This window comes from Delphinapterus leucas, chromosome 7, assembly GCF_059928025.1.
Source record: "Delphinapterus leucas isolate spDelLeu-1000000601 "Yukka" chromosome 7, BTC_Dleu_Yukka2, whole genome shotgun sequence".
Classification (NCBI taxonomy): Eukaryota; Metazoa; Chordata; class Mammalia; order Artiodactyla; family Monodontidae; genus Delphinapterus; species Delphinapterus leucas.
Genome location: NC_143135.1, coordinates 101,573,166 through 101,600,690, shown reverse-complemented (window position 1 = coordinate 101,600,690; position 27,525 = coordinate 101,573,166). Strand labels below are relative to the sequence as shown.

The window sequence follows — 27,525 nt, the reverse complement described above, 5'->3', positions numbered from 1 at the left end:
TTGAAGCATTCCCTTTGAAATCATAATTTAGACAAAGTTGTCACTCTCAATATATTACTGGTGGTCCTAGGCAGCAGAGAAAGACAAGTTTTTGTTTTGTCTTGCAAATTATATGATTGTCTTTATAGAAACCCAACAAAGTCTATAGTCTTATAGAATAAATAATTCAGTAGTTTGCTTATGTTAAATCAATATGGGGGACTTTCCTGGTGGTCCAGTGGTTAAGACTCCACGCTCCCAATGCAACGGGCCCGGGGTTCAATCCCTGGTTGGGGAACTAGATCCCACATGCATGCTGCAACTAAGAGTTCACATGCCGCAACTAAAAAAAAAGGATCCCGCATGCCGCAACTAACACCCGGTGCACGTAATGAGAAGCCCACGCATCGCAACGAAGAGCAGCCCTCACTCAGCGTAACTAGCGAAAGCCCGCGCGCAGCAACGAAGACCCAACGCAGCCAAAAACAAATAAATTTATATAAAAAAAAAGACCCAGTGCAGCCAGAATAAATGAATGAATGAATAAATAAATAAATATATTTTTTTAAAAAAAACCTTTTACAGTAGCAACAGAAAATATGACATACTAAGGAATAAATCTCATAAAAAATGTGACTGACCAATATGGAAAAGATTTATAAAGTTTTTATTGAAATACATTTAAAGACATGAATAAATGGAGACATGCCATTTTTATTAGGAGAAAGATTCAATATAATTAAAACATCTATCCTTTCCAAATTAATCTCTCAACTCAATGTAAGTCCAACAAAAATATTAACTGGCCTTTTCCTGGAATCTGACAAACTGAATGAACAATTTACATGAAAGAGTAAAGGAACAGGAAGGGTGGAAGTGATTTTCATGATTAAGAGGAATGGGAAGAGCTGACTATTAAGTTATCCAGGTTTACTAACAACAACAGTACATAAGCCACGGTGCCACTGACACAGGGATACATCAACAAAGGGAGGAGGCTGGAGAACCCAGGAGCAGACCCTCACGTATGACAACGTATAACAGCAGTGACATCACAATCAGTGGGGAAAGGATGGACTAGTCAGTAAATAATGGCTATTCAAATAAAAAAAAAAAAAGTATCTCTAACTTATAAACCAAGAGCTACAAAAACAAACCCAAACAAAACATCCAGGTGGATTAAAGACCTAAATGTGAAATACTTCCAGAAGAAACTACAGGAGTAGGGAAGATTTCCTAAAGAAGACACAAAAAGCACAGACTACAAAGTAATAGATAAAAGTTTTCACATTAAAAAATAAAGCTTCTGTTCTTTAAAAGATACTGTTACATGGTGGTCATTTATTTTAAAACTCCTAATAATTTAGAGAGACATACTTAACTATTTAGAATAAAATAATACCTGCGATTTGCTTCAAAATGATCTTCGGGTGACTAATGGGTAAGGTTATTGTTAATAAAAGCTTATCTCTGAGTTGGTAATTGTTGAAAGTGGGTGATAGGTATATGGGGGCTCATCAAACTTCCTCCTTCCTTTTAGTGTATGATATATATATTTTTTTATAAAAAAGGCAAAAGGAAAAAAAGAATGTTATGACAATGGGATACCAGTGTTCATCCACCAGCTTATTAAACACTTAAAACACTGATAAGTCTAGGGAATTTCTTGGCGGTCCAGTGGTTAGGACTCGGTGCTCTCACTGCCAAGGCCCGGGTTGAATCCCTGGTCGGGGAACTAAGATCGCACAAGCCGTGCAGCGTGGCAAAAAAATAAAATTTAAAAAATCTGATAATTCTCAATGTTAGCAAGAACATGCAAAAGTGGCAACTCTTATGCACAAATGGCAGGAACATAAATTGCCCAACCAATCTGGAAGAAAATTTGGTATCTTCTACCAAACCTGAAAGTGCGCACTCTTCACTACCCAGCCGTTCCCCATCTAGGTTAAGTCCTAGAAAACCTTGCTCTTGGAAACATACACAAGAATGAAAATGCTCACAGGCTCATTGTTTTCAACAGCAAAGAAACTGGAAACAACCAGATGTCCACTTGTAAAAACACGTGCGACCGAACAGTGGTATATTTACATAACGGAATGAAAGTGAATTTACTGCAGCTCCATGAATCGATATGGACACATCTTACAAACAGGGCAAAAAAAAAAAAAAGAGGAATTTGCAGAATATAACACCATTTATGTAAAGTGTAAAACCATGTAAAAGTTAATATATTGTCAGGGATGCATACATATGTAATAAATTTCTAGAGAAAAGCTAAGAATGATCAATTCAAAATTCAGAATAGTGGTTACTTCTGGCGGGAGTAGGGAAGAGAATGTAAGGGCACAAAGGGAGCAACATGGGGATTGTGAGGTTTGGCTTCTAAGCTGGGTGTTGAGTACGTGAGTGTGCACTGCATTATTCTTTAGTCCTTTTGTATGTAATAAGATAATTTGTAATTAAAAATAAAATTTTTTCACAATATATACAAATAGAGAATCATGTACAGTTAAAACTAATATATGTCAATTATATCTCAATTTAATATATATATATATATATATATATATATACATTTTTTTCAGTAAAAGGAGGAGATGTGGTGGGGGAAGAGGGAGAAGAGACACAAAAGTACACATCAGGGGAATCATAAATTCATTTCAGTTCAACAGCCAAGTTTTACTAAGAACGGATGAATGAAACTCTGCCTGTCCTACAAAGTAGACAATCAATCTGCCAGAAGAAATGCTCTGATTCCTCTGAGTGCAGAGGTGAAGGAACTACTGTAAAAGCAGGAGTTCTAGCCAGATGCCTGATGAGGCCCCCATATGTCAGAGCATTGGTGGGTGGGCTTTTGATCCCAGCTAAAGGGTCTGAGCTTTCCTCCTCTTCACCCCACCTGCTCCCTCCCCTCTTCTGTCCCCTCTTCAGACTCATTTCTAGGTGTGAGTCTTTAATGACAGGCATGCAGTGAAAACAAATACAGGACAGTATCTGCCTGTAGACGTGCTGAGGGCATCTTCCACGCAGCTTTCGGAAGTGAACGACTCACTGGGAGACGCCGGCAAGAGTGTGAGTGTGAAAGACGCTATACCTGTTGTTCTCTCCTGACACCTGTTCAGGGCTTCCCCAGGCAACTGGGAAAACCACCCAGCTGAGGCGTGCAGTCCAGGCTTCCAGCTCCTTACTCAGGTGAGTCACCTCTTCAGGAGGAAGGCACCTAGACACCAGTGCCCGATTCCAGGGGAAGAAGACATGGGCACGATGTGCCAGGCTTCACGTCCAGTCACGCAGGAGGCAACGCGTGGGTGATGTCTTGGTATCATGCTTCCTTCCACCTCCACTTTCTGGCTTCCCCAGGCCTTCTTGGGGGAGTCCCCAGCTCCCTCACAGCCTTCCTGGGGGAGTCCCCAGCTTCCCCAGGCCTTCCTGGGGAGTCCCCAGCTTCCCCGGGGCCTTCCTGGGAGCCCACGGTTATGGAGGCCACGGACAATCTGATCCCAGGGTCACATACAAAGTGCGGCAAACTTACTCCTCACAACTTGGCACATCTATGGAACCCAGGGTCCTAGGCCCTCTCACTCCATTTCCAGCTTTGCTCCAACTGTCTGCATCCGTGTTGATGTAAGAAGTGTCAGCTGAGGGTCTGCAGATCTGAAAGGGACGAAAGAGAATCACATGGCTTGTCACCCTCCTCAAATCCCAGCATCTCTGTTTCCCCCACATGTCCCTGTCTTCGCTACCTTTAAATCTATTTTACTTCTAAACCCACTGTAATATAACGCCCCTCCCTGGATGCGCTTATGGTAGGCAATTCTTTCCTATTATTTTGTACCTGTTTGTGTTACTAAACCAGGGTCCCTCCTGGCATCTTCCCAGCTCTTGGTGGCCATCTCCAACCTGACCTCAGTGAGAGAAACCTAATACTATTAATACTAATAATGATAATAATGACTTATATTTATTGAGGACTTGATAATGAGCTAGGCCCGGCCTGTCACAAGTACTTTACGTGTGCCAGGCCATGTTCTGAATTTACTTAGTGTACATACTTATTTAGGTATATACTTATTTAGGTATTTAGGTATATAGTTAGGTATATAGCCTGCATTCTGAACTACAGGCAGACCTCAGAAATACTGCAGGTTCAGTTCGAGACCACCACGATAAAGCAAATATTGCAATAAAATGAGTCACACAAATTTTCTGGCTTCCCAGCGCGTATAAAAGTTATGTTCACACTTTTTTGTAGTCTATTAAGTGTGTAATAGCATTATGTTTTTAAAAACAATGTACGTGCCTTCGCAGAGAACTATATTCAATATCCTATGATAAGCCATAATGGAAAAGAATATGAAAAAGACTGTGTGTACATGTATCTATATATATCTATGTCTGAGTCACTTTGCTGTGCAACAGAAATTGACACAAACCTATTTGTGCCTGCTAAGTGCCCTAAACTGAAGCCTGTACTAGGCCACATTGGGTGTCTCCTAAAAGCCCAAGTAGAGCAGGCGCTATGGCTGAAGCCCCTTCCCCTTCTCCCTTCCCCGTAACTTACACCGCGTGACAGCCTCCTTGACTTGGCGAAAGCCACCGTCGGGACCCCAGCCGTTCACGAAGTACATGAATCGGAGCTCGGCGGGGTAGGCGGCTCGGCTGAGGCCTGACATCAGGGGGATGGTGCGGCCCTCCGCCCCGGGGGCCTCGCTCAGCGCCTGCAGCATCTGGTACCTGCACCACGGGTCCCGGAGGAAGCCCGGTGTGATGAGCAGCACGCGACAGTGGCTGTTGCTCAGCGCCTGGCACAGCTCGGACACTATGGCGCCGCCGGGGGCTGCGTCGCGAAGCTGCAAGAAGCAGCGCAGGCCGGCAGCGCTGCCCTCCAGGTAGGAGACCAGCTCCTGGGCGGCCGCCAGGTCCTCCTCGCTGTGGCACACGCACACATCATAGTCCTTGCTCCAGCGGCCGCTGCTGCTGCTACTGCTGCCGTGGGCGCCCAAGTGTGTCGGTGGCGGGGTGGGAGACACCTCTGAGCTGGGGCCCAGGGGTGGGGGCCTGTCCGAGGAGCTCGGCTGTGAACCGTCACTGCGGGTGTTTTCTGGGGAGACGGGCGTCTTTGTGGGCTTTCTCGACAGGGCCTGCCTGAACCAGTCTGCGGGGAAGAAGCACTGCTCAGGCCTGGAGTTTTCAGCAGGGGTCTCCTGGCGACCCCGCAGAGAGGAGCCACCGCGGGGAGGAGGTCAGCCCATCTCCCCTGTCCACCTTCTTCTCACTACTGCTGCTCTGCTACTGTGTACATCCCTCAGGACTTGCCCCAAAGTCTCCCTTATCTTTAAAGGTTTCGGGAACACATAAAAACTCTGGCAGCTTTATAAGTCGGCAGGGATGTAATGCGGCCTGTCTTACCATACCGCATATTCTGAAGGTGCCAAGAGAATAGATCTTAAAAGTTCTCATCCCAAGAAGAAAATAAATCTGTAACTATGTATGGTGATGGATGTTAACTAGACTTGTTGTAATGATTACTTCACAATGTATACGCATGTTGCATCATTATGCTGTACACCTGAAACCGATAGAATGTTGTATGTCAATTATACCTCAATCATTTTTTGTAAAGCTTTTGGTATAACAACAATATGAGGGGGAAAAAAGGAAGAAAGGAAAGGAGGGAGGGAGGGAGGGAGGAAGGAAGGAAGAAAGAAAAGAACTCTGGCTGTTTCACAAGCCTGATTGGGAAAGATGGCTTTGCTCCACACCCTTCGATTGCTAGTACCCCCCTAGCCTATCCTAACCAGAACTTCCCACAAGCTGACTAGTCAACCATCCGTGAGTCAGGAAGTAGAGCTACGTTAAGCTGGTACAGATCAATTAGGCCCCAAACCCACTTTCAGCATTGAGGGGAGGTGGGTTTAGATTAAGCGGCTACCCACTATGGGAGGGAGAGAGCCAGGGATTGTCATCTGTTTGGCCCTGAGAAATCCTAGCTTGTTGCTAAATGGGTAAAATGGAAATGTGCAAGAGGACCACTCACTGCCCAGGGTACCTGAAGACCTTAGAGCTGAGTGATCCGGGGCCACACTTTGGAGTGGGGCACACAGATTTGATTGTGGACCTGCTACTTGCTTTCTATACGACCATAAGCAAGTCAGTCTATGTCTCCACTTCCTCTTCTGTAAAATGGGTTCATTTTAGTTGTTGAAGATCAGCAGAGATAATGCAGTATCTGGCATATTGTGAGTACTCCAAATGGTTTCAGCTCAGCTTCCCCAGTTTTGACCGGGACAGAGAGTGTGGTGTCCTGGAGGTTGATTTGTTTTTTTTCTCTCTGCTTGGCTCCTACCTCTGAATGGTTCAGGGCGATTTAGTTAAAAAGAGACACCGTGTTAAGCACTCAGCACAGTGGTTTCCAGGCGGGGAAGACTAGCTGAGCACACTTGGGAAACCTGTGAGCCAAAAGGACTGAAGGCTCCCTGATGCACGCCCCCTCACTCCCCACAGAGCCTGTGGGCACTGAGGTCAAAGCAGGACCCCCCCACGCCCACCCCATCAGCCTCCCTGCGTCTCTCCAGGGCCTGTGTTTGGGGACCAGGCAGCCTCCTGGAATTAGGAGTCTGTGTCCACTCACCAGCCATTTTGCCCAGAGGCTTCTTGGACCTGGAACGAGGAGCTGGCACGGAGGTTGATGATGCCATAGTGGTGGGCTCCAAACTAACCCCATGAGATCAGGCATTGGTAAAGTGGGAGAAGGGAGGGGACCCAGTCTTGACCTCATCCAACATCCATCCTACAAGAGACGGAGAGAAAGGATCACAAAAGCTGTACTTAACCTTACTCCCAGTCCCAGTGGGTGGGCTCTGGCATTTCTTTCTCTCTTGGTGCCTGACAGAGGCTCAGTCTCTAAATCGGTCCCTCATCCCTTAGGGGATTAGGGACAGACACCACTGGGATCAGGGCTGGTTGCTAGCTGGACCCCGATCTGTGCAGCCGTCAGACTTACAGAGTATGAGCTCAGCATGACCAGCAGAGTGGCTGTTCTCTGTGCCAACTGGCCGGGGTCGCATTCGGGATCTGGGGAAGGGCGGCTGGCAGGTCGCGCGCTGTAAGAACTTCCTGTGTAAATGCTGAAATCAGAGAAGAAGGTCTGTTACTATTTGGACAAATAATTATGTATCAAGGTAGACAGATGTTGAGCAGTAGAGAGAGAGCACGTGTAAGAAACCTTGGGGAAGTTTTCCTCCAGGTCTGCCTTCCCCTGAATAACTCCCTCCCTCCATCCACCCACCCATCCTCCCTCCACTCCCTCCCTCCCTTCCTCTCTCCCTCCCTCCCTCAGCTGTACATAGTGGTAAAGGCCGCAGACTCTGCAGGCAGAGGTCCTAGATCTCATCTCTTATGAACTGTGACCTCTGGTAAACTACTTTACTCTTGCTAAACTTTAGCTTTTTTGTTTTTTTTAAATTTATTTTATTTATTTATTTTTGGCTGCATTGGGTGCTCGTTGCTTGCTGCATGCAAGCTTTCTCTAGTTGTGGTGAGCGGGGGCTACTCTTTGTTGCAGTGCACGGGCTTCTCTTCGCGGTGGCTTCTCTTGTTGCCGAGCACGGGCTCTACGGTGCGTGGGCTTCAGTAGTTGTAGCACGCGGGCTCAGTAGTTGTGGCTCGTGGGCTCTAGAGCGCAGGCTCAGTAGTTGTGGCACATGGGCTTAGTTGCTCCGCGGCATGTGGGATCTTCCCGGACCAGGGCTCGAACTCGTGTCCCCTGCATTGGCAGGTGGATTCTTAACCACTGCACCCCAGGGAAACCCTAAACTTTAGCTTTTCCATCTGTGAAATGGAAATAATACTACAGCCTGCTCAGCATTACTGTGAAGATTACATGAGATGATTTATGTAAAATGCATGGCTCAGAAAATAGTGTGGGTTAGTATGTATTTAAAATAATCTAGATATTGGAGGGATCTATTCAATGTTATTCCAAATTCTGGAAGGTTTTTGGTTTGGTTTTCTTTTTTTGGTGGTGGGGGGAGAGAAGGGATTGTCAAACGGCGTCTAAATTTATATGGAAATGCAAAGGACCATTAGACGGGCAACTCGCCATGGCCATGTTCTCTTCCCACCACAATGACCTGATGTCCCTGATGGTGGAGGCTCTTTCTGCCTAGGTTTCTGGGAGGACATTGTGTGGAGCAGAGCCCACCCTGGTCCAAGATGGAGCCACTGTGTTCTAGTGGTTTCTGAAGATGAACGGCTGGTGGAGAACTTGGTTCTAGAGCAAGGACTGCTTTCTCACTATTTGATGGATCTACAGAGGTCAAAACAACGCCCTCCCACATCCGGGAACTCACAGAGAAAATGGCTTGTCTGAATAGACGTGCTGAGATAAGAGTTTTCAAAATTTAAAGAATGTCCTTCAATGTTGGACAAAAATGCTTCATTCTGCTAAATGCTGAACACCCTTATGCCAAGCTGATGAAGAGAAGACAAGAGATACTGATGATTCATGAAAATATATCAAAGTTCAGAAAAAAGGAGAACTTCAGCTGCAGCAGCAGCAGGTGCAGGGGTGCGGGAGCAGAAGCAGGAGTGAGACGGACTCGGGACCAGAAGCACATTTGAAAGAGCAAAGCAGAGAGCTGCTAAGCGAGCCAAAAAGACGTGAAAAGGGGAACATTAACAAGGACATGCGTTTCTTTTCCTACCTAATATTCTTTGGATTTCAGCCCCTAAGTGGTGAGATTGAGGCAGTGCCTGATTAACCACTGTTAGGTTTTGAAATCCTTTTCCTGGTCAGGAGTCGCTGTTTCTTGACATCTTCATTTCAACCATTCAAGATGTCCTTCCCCTCCCCACCCCGCCCCCAGCAGTAGACACAATGTTACTTGCTTTTTATATTATTTAAATCTTTTTTTCAATTGTGTTTTAATCTGAAAATTCATCATTTGGCCTTGATACACTTAAAAACTGGAGAATCATTTGATATTTTTAATGACAGCCTAAAGGTTCAAAATTAACATAACACTTTACTTAACAGATGTAGATAGATCTAAGTTTCAGTTTCTCATTTTATCAAATGACGTGCCCTTTTGGCGATACATGCTGATTTGGGGTACTTGCCATTTTTCATTGCTTGTTTAAGAAGATATCCAATTGCCCAACAGCCACTGGAAGTGGATTGGTATAAGCCCTAGTGACTGATGTTATGGAAAAGTTCAAACACAGGAAATAGCATCTTTGACAAAGGATAATTGAGTAAGAATGCAGACCAGTTCCATTAACTGTACACACGGTCTACTTCCTAGAGTCTAAACCATACCGCATTTTCCTTGTTACTTTTTCAGTTCTGTACAGCTGAGGCTGTGGAGCAATCACATTCAAATACGATTAATCTTTACAAGATTTAATAACAGTCTATATCGAGATATGGTCGATATGGGAGACATAGTTGTCAGGCAGGTGAGAAGATAATGAACCCAAATCTCCAACTGGAAGCTCGCATCCCTCACTCTGTCTATTCTCTGATTTGTTATGTAGTCACTTTTCCCTGTGCTTTGAAGACATTCATCCAGTAGAATGATATAGACCTAAATACCTACTTTGTAGATAATTACAAAGACTTGATAGAAGATTAGTAAAGAGCTTCTTCAAAAGAAAAAGAGGGCTTCCCTGGTGGCGCAGTGGTTGAGAGTCCACCTGCCGATGCAGGGGACACGGGTTCGTGCCCCGGTCCGGGAAGATCCCACATGCCGCAGAGCGGCTGGGCCCGTGAGCCATGGCCACTGAGCCTGCGCATCTGGAGCCTGTGCTCCGCAACGGGAGAGGCCACAGCAGTGAGAGGCCCGTGTACTGAAAAAAAAAAAAAAAAAAAAAAAGCAGTAGCCTGTTACCATCATTGTTTTTAATGCTTTTTCAATATTACATGAAGGAACTTAATATGTGAGGTAAATACTGTAAAGTTTCACTGTATAAAATCCAAAGTGTATTAAGTATTATTCACTATCTAACTGGTCTCCAATATCTATTATATGGGGAATGTTCTGAAACCTGTGAAGGCGTATGAGTATGTATCTTATATAATTCGTATCCCATTTCTGTTAAGCTGGAATCACCGTCCGTGGTGACAGCACAGTGGTCCCTAAAGACACACACATCTTAATCCTCAGAACCAGTGAAAATAAGCTGCCTTACTTGGCAGAAGCTGACTTTGCAGATGTCATTAAGGGTCTGGAGATGGGAAGATTAGCCTGGATTATCCAGGGGGGCCAAATGTAATCCCAAAGATCTTAGAAAAGGAAGACAGGAGGGTCAGAGTGAGAGAAGAGATGTGACAACGGAAGCAGAGGTGGGTGTAGCGTGGGGCTGTGAGCAAGGAAGGTGGCAGCCTCTAGAAGGCGGAAAAGGCAAGGACCTGGATTCCTCCCTAGAGCCTCCAGAAGGGATGCAGCCCCGCTGATCCACTTCAGACTGTGACTGCCACAACTATAAGATAATCAATGCGTGTGGTATGAATCCACTACGTTTGTGGTACTTTATTACAGAAGCAATAGGAAACTACTACACCATGTTTGATTGCATGTGAGGCTAATGAATGGGGAAAGCATTGAATCTGAGTGCTAAAAACTGGTCTGCTTGGGACTTCCCTGGCGGTCCAGCAGTTGAGGCTCTGCGCTTCCACTGCAGGGCGGGGCGCAGATTCGATCCCAGGTCGGGGAACTAAGATCCCTGCATGTCATGTGGTGCGGCCAGAAAGTAAACAAACAAACAAAAACCGGGCCTGCTTAAAGATTTAAATTGTTTGAGGGAGTTTTTCACTTCTTTGATGGATAAATTATTATCTACTCTTCATGTGATTTTTGACTTTAAGAACACCGGTTTCAAAGGCTCCAACACTGGCTTCTCAAACATTTGCTGAAACACTTGTCAGGGCGGAGGCGTTAGAACTTGCAGGACAATGTCTGTAAACGTGCTGCAATTAACTGTTAATAGCTAGAGAGGTACAATACAGTGTTTCTGAGGAGTTACGGACTGTGGTGGATAGACCCTAAGGTAGTCCCGTGTTCATACCTGTGAGTGTTGGGCAGGACCCATGACTTCTTACCAATAGAATATGGCAAAGGTTGTAGTATGTCACTCACATGATTGTGTTATTCTGTAGGGTGTGTGTGTTTGCATATGTATATAAATGTATATACACATCATATATATGATAACAATTGTGTGTGTGTATATGTGTATATACATACAATACATACATATGGTATGTATATTTGCTATATAAGATGTGTGTAGGGCTTCCCTGGTGGCGCAGTGGTTGGGAGTCCGCCTGCCGATGCGGGGGACGCAGGTTCGTGCCCCGGTCCGGGAGGATCCCACATGCTGCGGAGCGGCTGGGCCCGTGAGCCATGGCCACTGAGCCTGCGCGTCTGGAGCCTGCGCTCCGCAAAGGGAGAGGCCACAACAGTGAGAGGCCCGTGTAACGCAAAAAAAAAAAAAAAAGGATGTGTATATATAAATATAACATATAAATGAATATTATGTACATATGTACGTATGTGCATGGGTGTAGGTGTGGGTGTAAAAATTCATCTTAGCAGACTGGAGAGAGACTCCCTTGCTGACTTGGAAGAATTTCCCATGTCATGAGAGGGCAAAGTGTCAAGGAACTTCAGGCAGCCTCAAGAAGCCAAGAGTGGTGTCCCGCTGATGGCCAGCAAGAAAGCAGACCTCAGTCCTACAACTTCAAGGAGGTGAATTCTGCCAACAAACAACAACCTGAGGGGGCTTAGTAGTGGGTCTTTTCCCATTTGCATCTGTGATGGCACCGCAGCCCTAGCTAACACCTGGACTGCGGCCGGGTGAGACTCCAGCTGAAGACTCAGCCAAGCCTTTCACGGGCCCTTGACCCACAGAAACTATGAGATAACAAATAGATGTTGGTTTAAGTTGCTAAATTTGTAGTATTTGTCATGCAGCACAGAAAATGAATACAGGGACCAAACAAAATGATGGGTTAAAATGCCAGTTCCCGGGCCCCATCCCAAATCTACCGAATCAAATCTCTGGGCGTAAGGCTTGGGAATGTGATTTTTAAACAAGTACCCCAGGAATTCCCTGGCAGTCCAGTGGTTAGGACTCAGCTGTCTCACTGCCGGGGCCCTGGGTTTGACCCCTGGTTGGGGAACTAAGATCCTACAAGCCGCGCAGTGTGTCACAAAAAACAAAAAAAAACCCCCAAAAAGCACAAAAGCCACAAAACAAAAAACAAGTACCCCAGGATTCTGACGTAACTAAGGATTGATCTAGTGGGCTGCAGCCGTGGCTCCTAAACTAAGCTGTATATCATTATCACCTAGAGGGCTTTTAAAAATATAGCTGCCCCTGTAAATTCTTATTCAATAGTTCAGAAGTAGGGCCCCCAAATCTGTATTTTTTAAGAGCTCTCCAGGTAACTCTGACACAAGGAACCACTCGTCTCGATTTATATAAGCAGTGGAATAATTGAAAATTCCTGGCAAATCTTGGGATTTGATTTTGTGAAATAAATTTCAAACTACTAATTTTGCTATAAAGTCAGATTTAAGATGGGACTCTAGCAGGCAGAAAACTGAAGTCTTATAGCCTGTATTAAAGTAAATCATTGTGCTGAAGTTTTGCTAAATATCTAACAAAGCACATATGCTTTCAGCACTACATTTTGTAAATTTTGAAGACTTTTAAACATGTCAAAAATTTCAAATATATGTGTGAGTGTGTGTGTGTATGTGTATATAAAAGCACCCACTACTTTATTTTTATTTAATATTTTGGCTGCGAGGCTTGCAGGATCTCAGTCCCGGGGCCAGGGATCACACCCCGGTCACAGCAGTGACAGCGCTGAATCTTAACCACTAGGCCACTAGGGAACTCCCTCAAGTTAATTATATATCAAAAGTATTGTTACTTTGGTTGTTAAAATCTAAAACCTTAGCTGTATTTTAGTCACATAGGAATATATCTTACTGACCAAACACGGAATGTGAAGCATTTTAATTAGTGTTGCTGTATTTTGCAAAACGTAGCAAATTGGTCTTTGGAAAACAGTTCCTTAGTTTTAAAAAACTGTCTTAGTTTTGAAACTATGCCACATGCGTACTAAAGGTCATTTTAAACTGAAATGGTGTGAACTTATTTTGTATTTACTTTGCTGTAGGTCTCAAGTAAATATGCAGGCATTGAATGTAATATAGATTGTGCCAGCAGTGAATTTAATGACGGATACAGTTTACAAATTATGCCTTTATACATTAGTTCCCTTTTGAGCTTACAAAATGACTGCTCTTTATATATTTTTGAAAAAGGCTTTGTGGGGGAGGGCGGTTAGATTTTTTTAAAAAACTAAGATTTTTAAAGAGGAACTTTAAGAGGACTTCCACTACCAGAATAATAAAAATTTACTATAAAGCAACAGTAGGTTTAAGATCCTAGTGGGATATCTGCATGGAGACACATGCCAAGCCATATGTTTAAAATGAGTCTGGAGTTGGAAGAAGGCGGCAGGGCCAGAATTATAGATGCGGTAGTCATCAGCCTGTATGTGACAATTCAAATCATCTGGGGAAAGCGTAGCATGGAAAGAGACAAAGCATTAAGGAATACCTACAGTTGAAAGACGGAGAGGAGCAAGTTTTACAAGCAGTCACATCAGGAGAACGCAATGTTATGATAGGCAAGGAAAGAGAGTTTTGAAAATGAGATGGTGTTTACAATGGTGTTGGTGAAAAATGTCAAATGGCCAGTGAGGATTAAGAAGAAGCATTTGAATTTGAAAATTAGGAGATGACCAACTGCCTACACAAAACCCCACTTTCATTTAGAACAGAAACTAGATTATGAAGAACAAATGATATGCCTGCCAGAAAATGAAGACAGTAATTATACACTTTTAAAGTTTTGCCTGTGAAGTGAAGGGAAGATGTAACATCATAGTATAAACAGAAAACAAGATTTACTGTTTTTTTTTCTTTTTCAGGAGATTTGAGTATGTTTATAACACTTTTAACTAAATAGGCTGACTACAAAATAGGTTGACTATCACACATAATTACTTATTGAAATACCATCCCAAGTTAAAGCGCAATGATTACGTCACATGCTTAAAAATTTAACAGAAGACTGGCATTATTTTCCAAAGAATCATGTCAGAGAACATGAATTGTAGGAATTGATTCATGAATAGTTGTCTTATTAGAGCAAATGAATCAGCAATGTTTAGCTTTAAGAGTCTGTTCCCTAACTTTTTATAATATCTTCATCTTTCATTAGCAAATACTTCATTAATATCTAATTCTGTTCATATTTAACCATAATCAGACAGAAAGTCTTAGTAATGTCTGGGGACCAAAGAAAGATGAAAATTTGCAATCTGTATCTTCCTAACAGAGAATAATTTCAAATAACTTAAAAGCATGTGTTCAGAAGTATTTACCAGAAGGAAATAATAGTAACTCTAGGCTATACAAGTCTATATTCTTATTGGAATACCTGCATTATTACTGCTATTTGTGCTATTTTAAAGCCAGACATTTTATTATTTTCACTGGGCCTTTCTTCTTTGTTAAAATCTACCTTCAACTTGGTTTCTTAGTAAGGACAGTGAAAGGCAATCTCCTGAGAGAAAGAAGATATTTTAAAAATACATATCCAATATGTCTCATATCCAGAATATTTAAGAACTCTTACAAACTGGTAAGAAAAAGAGAGACAACCTATTGGAAAAATGGGCACAAGAATTGAACAGACACTTCACAAAAGGATATCCAAAGGCCCAACAGATGTATGAAAAGATGCACAGTTCATTAGTCACCAGAGGAATGCAAATTAAAACCTCAGTGCAACCCCACTTCCCACTCACTCAGCAGAATGGCTACAATGAAAAAGAGAGACAATATCAAGTATTGGTAAGCATGTGGAGAAACAGAACTCATATACTGCCTGTGGGAGTGCAAATTGGTAGGAGGACTTTGAAAAACTGTCTGGCGCTATATTCCACTTCTAGGAATGGACCCAACAGCAGTGCTAACATATGCTCACCAAAACACAAACATAAGAATGCCCCAGCAGCACTATTTACAATAACCCCAAACTGGAAACAACAGCATCCATCAATCCTAGTATCCGGTAGAATATGTAGAAACAAATTGTGGTCTATCCGTACAGTGAAAAGTTACACATCAATGAGAATAAATGAACGAGTGCTAAATGCAACGGGGTTCAATCTATACATTGAGTATAAAACACCATACACAAAAGTACATAAGTAGGATCCCAAGTATCCAAAATTCAAAACCAAATAAAACTATTTTATGATGTTAGAAACCAGGATAGCAGTTACCCATGTGTGAAAGTAGTGACTGGAAGTGGGCATAAGAAGGCATCTGAGGAGTTCCCTGGTGGCCTAGGGGTTAGGATTCCAGGCTTTCACTACTGGGTGCCAGGGTTCAATCCCTGGTCAGGGCCTGAGATCCCACGAGCTGTTTGGTGCGGTCAAAAAAACTCTGGAGTGCGAGTAATGTTTTATTTATTCTGGGTGCGGGCTGCACGGGAATGCCACAGGAATGTGACACTGGGGAAGCTGTACACTTAAGATCTGTGCACTTTTCTGTGTGTGGGTTGTATTTCAATTTTTAAAAAAGGTTTTAAAAATAACTAGATGTGACTTCCTCTGACAATGGGTCATTCCTGACCCTCCGTGGCCCCTGGGTTAGATGCATCAGCTTGGGGAGTGTGTACTCCATCCTCCCCTCTCTTAGCTGCACTTGTCAGGGTGTGTGTGGTTCTAGTGTCGCCAGGTAGAGGACGAGGGCTGACTCTGTCCTGTTCAGTGCTGTCACACGATGCCCAGCCCATCGTAGAGGTTCGTGAAATGACTGTGGAAGGGATGGCTCCGTAGGCCTGTAACCCTAAGTAAAGCCCTGTTCTTGCTGAAACACTGTCAGAAAGGCCATCAGAAGAGCAGAGGGAGAGGCTGCGACAGAGCAGAGAAGGACGCTAGAGCCTGGAAGAAAAAGAATCTACAGTTCAAGACCGAAGCCACCTGAACCAGGCAGGCTCCTCAAGCTCAAGGAGGGCTCCCTGCACGAACTTCTTGGCGACAGAGAAGGTGACAGCTCTCTCCGGGGGCCTTTTCACCCGTTTCCGCGTTGTGGGTGCTACGAGCGGCCAGGTGAAGGGGCGCAGAGGGGACGGCGGTGAACCAGACGGAGGTGCCGCAGGGAGGGGGCAAATCCGGGACCGGGGACCGGGGACCGGGGACCGGGCCGCTAACGGGGCCGAACGCAGGGGTCCACTGCCCGCGGGAGTCCTGCCGGCCCAGCCGCCTGCCCGCCCCGCCCGTTCCCCTGCTCGCCCCTGCCGCGGGGCCCCGCCGCTCCCGCTCCCGCCCGCGCCTCCCCGAGCGCTCACCTGCGCCGGGGTGCGCGGGGCGCTACCTCGGTGCGGCCGGTGTGGGGCACGGGCTCCGAAGCCCGGCGGGCCGCTCGCCCACGGGAAGTGCAGCCGGCCGCCCGCTGCCCCGGAAGCGCCGAGGCTCCCGGCCCGCGGCTCCTCCTCCGGCCGCCGCTCCCACGCCCCAAGCCCGACCCGAGGGGGCGGCGGCCGGGCCCTCCGCGCCCGCTTCCCCGGTCTCGCAGGGAGGTTCGTGGGCATCTGCGCAGCTAAGGACCGGGCGGAAGCTTGGAAATAAGTCTTTCCTCCCGAGTTCCCCAAAAGCCACCAGGAGAACCTGCAGCCTCGGCCGTGTTCTCTGTCGCGGACACGGAAAGAAACTCCTTACTTCATTCATTGAGTCTTCTCGACGGCTTGCCAGGGAAGCGTTTAGACCTTTTTTCTTTTTAGGCAAGTGAGCAAGATGATGCCGGACTTTCCCAATGGCCACACACAGTCAGTGGTGAGGCGGAGAGGCCGGCGGCCTTGGCAGCCGTGAGGGCAGCCCCCGGGGCCGGGGCGCCTGGCACGCTCCCCTGAAGTTCATGGCCCAGCGGGCACGGCTCCGCGAGCACTAACGCCTGGCCGAGTGTGACGGGCAAACGGTGGCGAGGCCTGGCTTAGACAGAGTGAAGGGACTTCTTAGCGTCCTCGGGATGTTGATGAGCAGCGTGAAGCACCCAGGCGGGGATATAGCACCTGGCATTTCCCAAGCTTGTTTCACCCCAGAGGGAATGTCAGTATCTTCCTGAGAAGTGTTCCTCGCATGCCGGTTTGGGAAACACGCCTACTGCTGTGCAGGTGAAATGCTGGAGCGTGGAGGTGGTTTAATAGGGCCGATCTAAGATTCATGATCTCCCTTTCAATCTGATTTCCTGCTTTTCTCACCAGCCAGCGAAAAGGAATTAGTGCTACTCCTGGGAGGGAGTGTGGGGGGTGTAAGGCCATACCTGGGGAGCTCAGGAGTCACATGGCTGGGGTTCATATCCAGGGCGCATCATGTTAGAGGTGAGACCTTGGGGAAGTGCGGGGCTTGTCGAGGTTCACTTTCGTCATGGAAATGATACCTGGTTCCTAGTGTTGTGGGAAGGAGTAGATGAGATAAAGTCTGTCAGACAGCTAGCCTAGTGCCCAGGTGCTCAGAGTAAAAGGGTTCCTTTTACTCTGCATGGAGTATACCTCCGTTTTCCCTGCCCTGTGCCTGTGCTCTGAGGTCCCCTCCACCCAAGGTGTCCTCTCTTTTCCCAACTCTGCTCTTCAAAAACCCCCATCTTCTGACAAGGGTCATTTTTGCAGCTTATGCAGGAAAACTTTTCTTAACCCTGCCCTTCCCACCTTCTTCGCTGAGATCCCCTCTAGGACCTTAAGGTATTTGGAACTTGTTCTCAAGCAGCTTACCTCTGTTACAGTGAAAATTCCCTGAGGCCAGGGATCAATCTGGCTCCAGTGGAAGCAAAGAGGAACTCAGGTAAACACACTGAGAGCCAAGGATAGGACAAGCATAGGACAGCCAAGCTCAGTGCTGGGGCAAAGGTGAAGGCTAGGCCCCAGTGTCCCTCGCACAGGGAAGACAGGTGCAAGGGTAAGTGCTGTCCTGTAGCCTGAATAAAGCCCTGTGGGAGTGCAGAGGGTTCATTACCGCCTTCCTAACAAGTGCAGCATTTGTTGTCCTGGAGGAAGCAGCTTCTGGGGGAGGAGCCAGATGAAGGCCTTTTCCCTCCGGACCAGTAGGTAGGGGCATCTGTGCTGAAGGAAGGGTGAGTGGATACTGGGCACCAAAGGAGGCTGCCTTCAGGGTTAACACGGACGTTGGGTTTAGCCAGCTTCATCCTGGCCCCTGGCCCCTGGCAAGTTCCTGCCTCTCTTTCAGCATGAGTTCATTGAGTTCATTCCGCATTCAGATGGCTCCTCCTCTTTTGCTCACCGAACTAGTCCTGGTTCTTCCCCACCCATCCTCACCCCCCCAACTCAGGGGCTTCTACTGTTCCCAACTGATGATCGGGAGGTCCACCTCCATCTTTTGTTTCATTCTTCTCCCCACAGGCCACTTAGGGAGGGAGTGGGCACTTTACTAGCTGTCTCTACTCCCACTCACTTCTCCCTCCGAACAAGTATCCACACTCAACCCCACCGGGTGCATTTCTCCCTGGGGCTGCCCTCCGTAAGGTCCCCAGGGACCCTCTTGATACTGAATCCAGCCCTCATGTGTGTGTTTATACCACTGACACTTCCTCCCAGGCTCTGCAGACGCCTCACTTTCTGGGCTTTTCTCCTGCCTCTGGCCACCTCTTCAGCGTCCTCATCTCTTAAATATGGCAGGAGCCCCTCCAGCTTCCCCCCGCCCCACACCAGTCCCCTATTCTTCTCCCCTCCCAGGGTGATGCCGTCATTCTCCTTGACGCCCACATCTCTACCTACAGCCCACATCCCCCTCAGTGCAACCGTGAGTCAACCCCTATTAGATATTTCTACCAGACGTCCTGCAGGCAGAGCCTTAACATGTCCCAAACTGTCCCACTCACTGTCCCTCACACTGCTCATCTCTGCGAGAGGCATGACATCCATCCAGTTGTCCAAGCCAGAACGCCTGGAGTCTTACTTGACCCCCTTTACTCGCTGCTACTGTTGCCTCTCGGGTCTGTGCACCTCTTGCCGTGATGGTGCAGGCCTGGCTGTCTCTGCCACGTGGACTATAGTGACAGCCTGCTGTCTGGTCTCCTGCTTTGGCATCATTCTCTTCTCCACAAGGCAGGCAGGCTGATTTCTCTAAAAGGAGAATCTGATCATGTGGCTTCCCTTTTGAAAGCCCTTCAGTGGCCCCTGTGCACAGAAAAGCCAAGGTCCACAGCCGGCTCTTCAGACCCCGGGCCCGCTGTGCCCCTCACTACCTCTCTGTGACCCAGCGGGGACACACCACCTGAGTCCCTTGAATTTTGCTAATTCTTGCCCCCAGGCCTTTGTATATGCTTTTCCCTCAGCCTGGGATCACCCTGTGTTCACTGTGTTAAACTGCTCATCCTTTAGGTTCAGCTCAGAGGTCACCTTCCCTGGGAAACTTCAGGGAGAAACACCCGGCTGGGGTGAGGCGTCTGTGTCCTGTGCTTTCTCCCAGCACCGCAGGGGCTGCGCTGTAGCTGACCTAGGGGCGAGGGGCCGGGCACAGGTGAGAACTCTCCAGGGAGAACACATGCCATGCTTTGCCTGCTGGTATATCTCTAATATGTAGCCCTGGGCCTGCCGAGAGTTGGAACTGAATACATAATGAATTGATGAATGAACACCTTCCTTCCCTCCACAGTCCCCCCACCCCCGGTCAGGAACTCAGGAAAAGGAGGCACTAACGTGCAAACCAGACGCCTAACACCCGGGATTTAAGAGCGCTCCTGTGCTTCTCCCAGCCCGCTATCAAAGGCAAGTGGGGTAACGTGAGGTGAAAAGAGGAAGGGACAGAAGACTGAAAGGAAGGCGTTCATCACATTTCTTGATCGATGAATAGGGTAAGTAGACAAGTCCATAGACCTGGGCCAGGCTGCCCCAGAATGCTCCCTGCCTGGGCTCTGCCGAGAGGGGCAGAGGCAGTCTTTCTGGGTCGGTCCCACGAAGGAGCCAGTCCTGGGCCACGGTGCTCAGGTCCTCTGAGGTGTTCTGTCCGGCTGGGCTCCTGGTGGGTGGCATCAGCCTGGGCCATGATCAGTCCTGGGGTCCCACCCCATCGTTCTCTGTCAGCCTGGGCTTTAGGCAGTGGTTGGCCCACCTGCCCAGCCATACGGGGGCAGGATGGCCTGGACGAGAAGGGGGCGGAGGAGACCCTGGCATGGTGCTGGGGAGCAATCAAGCAGTGAGGCGGTGTGAGCATGGGCCAGGGCTGGGGCCCGGCGAAGAGCTCACAGGCTCAGATGATACAGTGCTCTTGGGCCTTCTCTCCCAAGTAAAAGCGGCTGAAGAGGAAGGGGCTCAGGTTGATGGTCTGGAAGTGGCCCTCCAGCATCACCTCTGCCACAGCCCGGCCCACAGCGGGGGCCTGCTGGAGCCCGTGGCCACTGAAGCCCGTCGCAAAGTACATGTTGACGACGAGGGGGTGAGGGCCCACCACGCCATTCTGGTCAAAGGTGTTGTAGTCGTAGTAGCCAGCCCAAGCGCGCCGCACCTGCGGGGCACAGGACGCTGTGCGTCGGGAGGGCTGCCCCGCGCTCCGCCCCACCCACTCCCGGCTGGGGTTGGCGCACGGTACCCTCCGCCACCGCTGAGCGCGCTCACGGGACGGGTCCTGCGAGGTGGGGGCCCCGACAGGGCCCAGATGCTCCGGGGTCATCTGTCTCCTTCCAGTTACCTTTAGAGTCTCAAAAGCTGGTACCCTCTGGGCCAGATGGGGCCACACCTTCTCCTGGAAGAAATCATGGTCCACTTCCAGGTTCCCTGGGTCTGGTTCCTCCTCCTGGGGGCAGAGGTGGGGACAAGGCTTACGTTGCCCGGGACACACGTCAGACCCAGGCCTCGCTGGCCTCTTTCATCTGTCCGCTTGGTAAGTGGCGGATGGGGGGAAGAGACCCCAAGTCAAAGCCAGAGGGGACCGTGACATCAGTACCAGCACTGGGCCCGCCAAAGAAGCCTGACTGCTCAGCGATATCCGGTCTCTGTCTTCTCCCTGGCACCCCGACCCCACAGAGCTCACCTCAGCGGGGCTACAGCCGCCCAGGTAGTTGTTGCCGAGTCCTTCCCGGCGGAAATAGGCTCCGCTGGGGTCTGCGACAAGCGGAGCCTCCAGGCCTGGTCCCTGGGGGCAGTGCCACAAGTACACATACCTGCCGTGACCAGCGGCGTTAGAAGCGGCGAGAACAGCAACTCCCCTCCCCGACTCTCCTCTCACCCCCATCCCGCTCCACGGCCCTGGGCAAGTCACCTTTTCCTCGGCTCCACGGGCAGCTTGGTGCCCTGAAGAGTACCAGACGGCCCCTTCCCAATGCCAGCCAGCTCTGCGATTCGCCCAGACCAGGCCCCCGCTGCATTGACCACTATGGCGCATTCCACGGGCTGGTACTCCTGGCTGTGGTCCACCTTCACCTATGGGCACCAGAGAGGGGGGCGGAGGGAGCAGTCCAGTTCTTCCTGAGCCTCAGTTTACCCACACTGGAAGTGGGTAGCAGAAGATCAAAATGACAGCTGTTACGTTTCTCATTTAATAAAGGAGATACCTAGGCTGGGAACTTACATGGACTTCATGGATCCTTTTCAAAGTCACCTTCTCCCCGATGGCGGTCTCCATGTGGTTAGATGAAGAGACGAAACCTGCATGAAAAAGGAAAGAAAATAAGCCCTTGAGGCCTCAAAGAGGAAGGAGATGGAGATTCCACTGATTTCCTGAGGAAAGAAGCTTTCCCACAGACACTGAAGCAAAGAGACAGGGTAACCGGGATGAACTTGGCCGCACGGACAGGAGGGTGCCAAAATCTTCAAGCAGATCACGAGTCACGGCCAAATGCAGTTAGGAGCCAGGGTCAGGATGCCCAGGACCAGTCCCCAGGGGAGAACTCCCTATCCTGAGAAAGCACAGGCCTTGCTCAGCCTGTGCGTGAAGGTAAGACCCTGTCTGGGCTGGCGTCCTGGCTGGCAGAGGTCACAAGCAGTGGACACGGGGCCGCAGACTCACGTGTCACCTCTCCGTGGCAGAAAAGGACCCCCATGGACTGGACCTTTCGCCGAAGCCCCTGGAGCAGACACCAGGGGTCAAACCAACCTTCGTTCTCCAACCCTGTGAGGAGAAAGAGGATGCGTGAAGGTGGGCTAGGACCCTCCTCTCCTGTTGTCTCTCCTGCACCCCTAACTCTTCTTTAGGGCTCGTAAGCTGGGGAGTCACATTGACCAACTGCACCAGAGTCAGATCCTGCGGAAGGACAGAGAGCCGGCCTGGCCCGGGGGAGGCCCTGCCAGCCAGGAGGGAAGCGTTCCTCCTTGACTTGGCTGCGGGGTGCTGAGACTCCTAACCTGAGGTGCCCCTCAACCCCTGACACCCTCTGCAAGCGAGCCTCACCATAAGATGCCAAAGCCACTCCCTCCGTGTTTATCCAGGGAAACTTCTTCTGAAGCTGCTCCGGAGACATCAGACAAACTTTGGCTCCTTCCTGCCTGGAGAAATGTGTGGGTCTACGTATGTGTGCTGGATGAGTGTATGGGGGGAGAAGTATGGGCCCCAGCTCCACAAGTCAACTCCTTCATGTCACTCCTCTGCCCCCAACTCCCCATGTATCCTCCTTGCTTCCTGGAAAAGAGCAAGCTCCTAGTCAAGGCTCTTCAGCATCTGACCCCCGTTTCCTTTATGACACTCTAGCCTCCCTTTGGCCACGCTAAACACCTTATCACCCGCTAACTGTTCCTCGTGCTTTCACAACAGGGCGGGTCACTCTGTTCCCTCCACTCCTTCTGCCCAGGACAGCCTTCCTGTCCACCTCCTAGAACAATCCTGCTCACCAGCACAACTGTCTCCTTCTGGGACCCTCATGCCCAAAGACAGCACTGTATGCGCTAAACGGCGACACTCACAAGGCGGACTGCCTGGTTCAAGTCCCAGCGCCACCACTTACTAGCTCCGGGGGCCTCAGTTTTCTCACATGTAAAATGGGCATGTTCTGATGATTAAACAAGTTAACATTTATAATGCATTTAGGATGTGACCTGATGTCACTAGTGAAACTCGTAGAAGGTTCTGCTAAAGGGTCTCAGGCACAGAGATCAGGCTGCCTGCGCAGCCATATGGGGGCAGGATGGCCTGGACGAGAGGAGGGTGGAGGAGACCCTGGCATGGTGCTGGGGAGCAATCCAGCAGTGAGGAGGTGTGAACGCGGGCCGGGATCACAGCCCAGGATGACAGATGGGGCGTTGGGGCCCAGTGATGAGCTCACAGGCTCAGGTGATAGTCCTGACTGACGGGTCATGAGACCCACAGCCTTTTACACGAGTCCCGGTATGGCCGGCAAAGCCTACGAGCTTAGCTCTCCGGCTCTTAGAGAAAACATTCGCAGATTTGTGGGCCCCTCCCCAGAGATCCTGACTTATTAGGAGGGATGTGTCCTGGGTGGTTCTCATCACCTGGGAATTTAGGAACCACCGCGGCAGTGCTTTGTCCGTGTCTGTGTTACAGCACTTAGCACAGGGCTTTGGAGGTCTGCCCGTGCGCGTCTTCCTGATAGACTGAGCTCCTAGGGAGCAGGGCCTGTCTTGTTGGCTCCGTCACCCCGGCTCCTAAAGTGAGTCAGAGCCCACTGTGTGTGGGCAGCTGAGACGCAGCATGGCAGCCATGCCGGGCGCCCACCTCTGCACTTTCACGTTGTTTTCCATGATCGTAGCCCCCTCCTCTGAAGCCAGAAAGAGGTAACCAGAGGGGTTGAACTGGAGGTCCAGGGGAGGGTCATCGACCACGGCCAGGTACTCCTGTGTGCAAAGAAAAGTTCCTCCAAGAAGCTGACTTCAAGAAGGGAGGGAGAGCTTTCCTGGCTTTCTCACCACAGCCCCCGGGCTTGGTACCCCGACCCAGAGGGAAGCTCTCTCCGGGCACCGCCGCTGGGAAGAAAACCGGGGGTTCCAACTCCTAGCTGCCCATATGCTCGCCCAGCCAGCTGGGCTGCTCCCCTCTCTGGGCTAAAGGAGGGGTCACCACCCCACCCCCAAATCTCACAGCACGTACATTGATGTTCCGGAGAAATTCGACCGAAAACAGGGAGAGCTGGATGTTCTCAGGCAATGAGAACTGCTGACGAATCCCACCCACAGAAAGCACGGTGGAGGCCTGGGAATACTGTGGAAAGACAAGAGAAGGCGATGTGGGCCCTGTTCCATGTGAGCAGAATACCGTACTGGAGGGTGAGAGTCACATACCCAAAGTTAATTTTTTTTTGGCCACGCTGCTGCTTGCGGATCTTAGTTCCCTGACCAGGGATGGAACCTGGGCCACCTGCAGCGGAAGTGCGGAGTCTTAACCACTGGACTGCCAGGGAAGTCCCATGTGCCCAAAGTTAAAGGGGAGTCCTACTTGTAAGTTTATAATCTAAACTTGCAGAAACCTATATGCAAGTCAACCAGCAGCCCAACAAGGACAATAGCTATTAAAATCCTTATTAGAAGATACACAGAGCAGAGAGGCTCAGTCAACTAAAAAGGGCTGGGTGCTGTCGTACAAAATGGTAATGGCCTGGAAGTACAAGGCAGGAGACTGACGTGGAAAACAGAGGGATGTGGCCAAAGGAGCAAGATTCGTGACTAGCTGGCAGTGCTAAACAGGAACAGTTAAAGAGCAGAAACCTCAGAAGTAACGTAACCTACAAGGGCGTTGTGACAGCTGTTTGTGTTAACCACAGCTTGAATGCAGGCCAGACCTCCGAGATCTCAAGACATACAACGTTGTGAAATTTGCTTCCCAAAGCAAAAACCTTATTGTCAAGGTCTCTGGTTTGAGGGAGGAAGAACATGGAGCTATTTCTCAACAAGGGCCAAAGCACAGTCCCTGCCCTTTGGCCCTGCAAACACTGAGGTCTTTCCTCTTCTCTCCTCCCCTCGAGTCCTTAAGAAAATACGAGTCTGCACCCCACTCCTGACTCTGCCCCACCCCAGACCTCACCGTGTGGTCCCGCTCCACCACCAGCACCCGAATGGCACCTTGCCGTTTCTCCAGCCTCTTCAGCCAATAGGCTACGGACAGGCCAAGCACCCCACCGCCAACAATCACCACATCGGAGTGTTCAGGGGGCAGGTGGCTGGTGTCACATAGCGGACTCCAGGCCCCTCCAGGAAGGACGGACTGGATCTTCTTCTTAATTTCCGACACCTTTCCATGCCAGTCTGTGGGATACAGTTATGGTCAAAGAGGGCCATACATCTCCTTTCCAGGAGGCGGAGGGGGGTGTGTGTTAGAGGATGGGCACAGGAAAAGGTGGGCTAAACGGAACACCGAGTGTTCAGCCCTCACTGCCATTCCTTCTCACGAGGTCAGCTCGTACCCAGCAGCACTCCACAGCTTGGCTTCATGTTCTCTACACCAGAGTCTCACTTCCTTTGAGTGCATTATACCCAGCACTGCAAGATTCAACTTCCTAAAACCGACACTCTCTGTTCTCTCCACTGGCTAGGGGACTTACACATATTCCTCTCCTGTGCAGACCTCTCTCTCCCCTGAGCCCAGGCTCCTGGACCAAGAGATCCCGGCACACCTAGAGCCGCACAGCCCTCTGAAGCACGGACCTCTGAGTGGCACCTTATCCTGGATATCCATCACCAACAGCAAACCTACATTCGTGTTGTCTGTTATCAAGTCTTGACGACTTTGCCTCTTAAGTATCTCCCCAATCTCCCCAATCTGTCCCCTTTTTTCCCCATCTCTACCACCACTGCCCTAGACCAAACCACGATGTCTCTCCCACCTAAACTGTTAAAAGCTCGTTTCCACTCATTCCCCTCTTGTCTAACCCCCCCAACTTCTTTTCTATATCACGGCTAGAATGATCTTTTCTAAGCACTAATTTAATCACACACTCTCTTGCTTAAAACCCTCCAGTGGGTTTCCATTACCCTAAGGATAAAAGTCCAAAACCTTTCACGTGGCCTGTGAGACGCTGCATGATCTGGCTCTTGTTTGCCCTGTCCTCCCCGAACCCTCCAGCCTCAGCCCCTTCATTCCTGCCACAGGGGATCCACACAGGTGTTCTCCCTGCTTTGAAACTCTGTGCCCACTTCTTTGCCCAGTTAACTCCTTGCTTCCTTTAGATCTCAGCTCAGTTATCATTTTCTCAGGGATGCCTTCTTTCCTGACCCCCTAGACTATGCCAAGTTCTCCTGTCATGCTATCTCATAGCTCCATGAACCGCTCTTTTGCAGCATGCAACACACTTGCAACTTTGAGTTTATCTGTGATTGCTTCATGCTGTACTATGTCTACCTTCTCCACAGAATCTCCAGTCTAGAACAGTACCTGGCACATCCTAAGTGCTCAACAAATGTCTTGAATACATGAATCCTTTTGTCTTTCACACCTAACTCACGAATCTCCAAGTCTTCTCTCACTGTCTTCAATTCAAAGTTCAAACTCTTCTCTGCATTCGAATCCTTCTTTGATCTGGACTTAACCTTACCTGTCCTGAGTACATTTCATACTACTACTCAAACTCTCTATCTGGATGGCCTTTGCTAATTCCTTGCACAAGAACAATACTTTTCTCCTCCTAACCTTTGCTCAGTTCCCCAGAACCTGGAACTCATGCTTTCCTTGAGCCAGTAAACATCATCTTTCAAAGCTGATCTCCGTTCCCACCTGTTCCATGTACTGCTATAATTACACTAGCCACTGGCACTGGCAGTGCAGGGTATCCTCCGAGCTGGGTTCTCTCCAGTCTTGAACCGGTCTACTAAAGCCTTCCCTCTCCAGCTACACTTCAGGCACCTGCAGGACATATATCGAATCCTCTCTTTCTCTTCTTTCCTCCTTCACGGCCACAACACTAAGCACAGCATCCTGCACACGAGCAGGACTTCATGCACTTCTGTGCCACCAATGAATCTGCCTGGCTGCTATTCTGGTGGTAAGTTCAAGCACAGAAGGATCTGGGATATGTCACCTGAGAAGGGCAACCCTGGGATCCATACCCCTGTCCAGGCTCTACAAGCTCCGGCAGGCAAGGTTACCTCCTGCTCCCAGCGACCCACTGTCTTCCCAACGCGGACCGGGACCTCGAGTCCTGAAGGTCACATGGCTGGAGATTGGGAACACCCCAGAACCACGATACCCTCCGCTGCCCTCAGCTTTACCCAGAGTAGAGCCTTCTCTGTGTGTGCCTAGTCCCCGGCCCAAGAGGCCCGGGCCCAAGCCGAGCCGCACCGCCCTCCGAAGCATGGCCCTGGGGCTCTCGGTAGCTAGGATTGGGGTGCCCTACCCCGGCAAGGTCCCAGCCCGCCGTCACTGCTACGCGTCGCCTGCAGTTCATTCGAGCGCGCCCATTGGCCAGCGGCCCCTCCGGGCCCCACCCCTCCACCCTATAGGCGGCCGTACTGTCCCTTGACTGCCTGAGAGCCCCGCCCAGGCCCGCCCCCACCCGCCATTGG

General features: G+C 49.2%; 2 protein-coding genes and 1 long non-coding RNA gene across 11 annotated transcripts; 1 reads left to right on the top strand and 2 right to left on the bottom strand.

The window, feature by feature from the left end:
- Positions 1-629: 629 nt before the first annotated feature.
- On the bottom strand, positions 630-16,984 carry TIRAP (TIR domain containing adaptor protein). The gene is made up of 5 exons (XM_022556220.2): positions 16,423-16,984; positions 6,983-7,106; positions 6,611-6,769; positions 4,541-5,134; positions 630-3,633 (listed from the first exon to the last, which is right to left on the bottom strand). Exons 3-5 carry the CDS (start codon positions 6,675-6,677, stop codon positions 3,614-3,616), a joined length of 681 nt encoding a protein of 226 aa, XP_022411928.1. The 5' UTR covers positions 6,678-6,769; positions 6,983-7,106; positions 16,423-16,984; the 3' UTR covers positions 630-3,613.
- LOC115804207 (uncharacterized) lies at positions 16,858-23,099 on the top strand. Of its 2 annotated transcripts, none has more exons than XR_016393953.1 (2): positions 16,858-17,244; positions 19,742-23,099. It is a non-coding gene; the product is annotated as an uncharacterized LOC115804207 (long non-coding RNA). The 2 variants fall into 2 exon arrangements; XR_016393952.1 differs by having other exon boundaries at positions 16,858-19,606.
- On the bottom strand, positions 20,127-27,357 carry FOXRED1 (FAD dependent oxidoreductase domain containing 1). 8 transcript variants are annotated; one of them, XM_089915799.1, is made up of 11 exons: positions 27,232-27,357; positions 25,052-25,272; positions 24,122-24,232; positions 23,750-23,868; positions 22,472-22,566; positions 22,091-22,192; positions 21,653-21,729; positions 21,344-21,504; positions 21,116-21,245; positions 20,774-20,902; positions 20,127-20,590 (listed from the first exon to the last, which is right to left on the bottom strand). In XM_089915799.1, the coding sequence occupies exons 1-11, from the start codon at positions 27,314-27,316 to the stop codon at positions 20,336-20,338; spliced, it is 1,485 nt and encodes a 494-aa protein (XP_089771925.1). In that variant the 5' UTR covers positions 27,317-27,357; the 3' UTR covers positions 20,127-20,335. The 8 variants fall into 8 exon arrangements, with proteins under 8 accessions (XP_089771925.1, XP_022411926.1, XP_022411925.2 ...); XM_022556218.3 differs by having other exon boundaries at positions 20,774-20,878; XM_022556217.3 differs by lacking the exon at positions 27,232-27,357 and adding an exon at positions 27,109-27,225 and having other exon boundaries at positions 20,774-20,878.
- Positions 27,358-27,525: the final 168 nt, after the last annotated feature.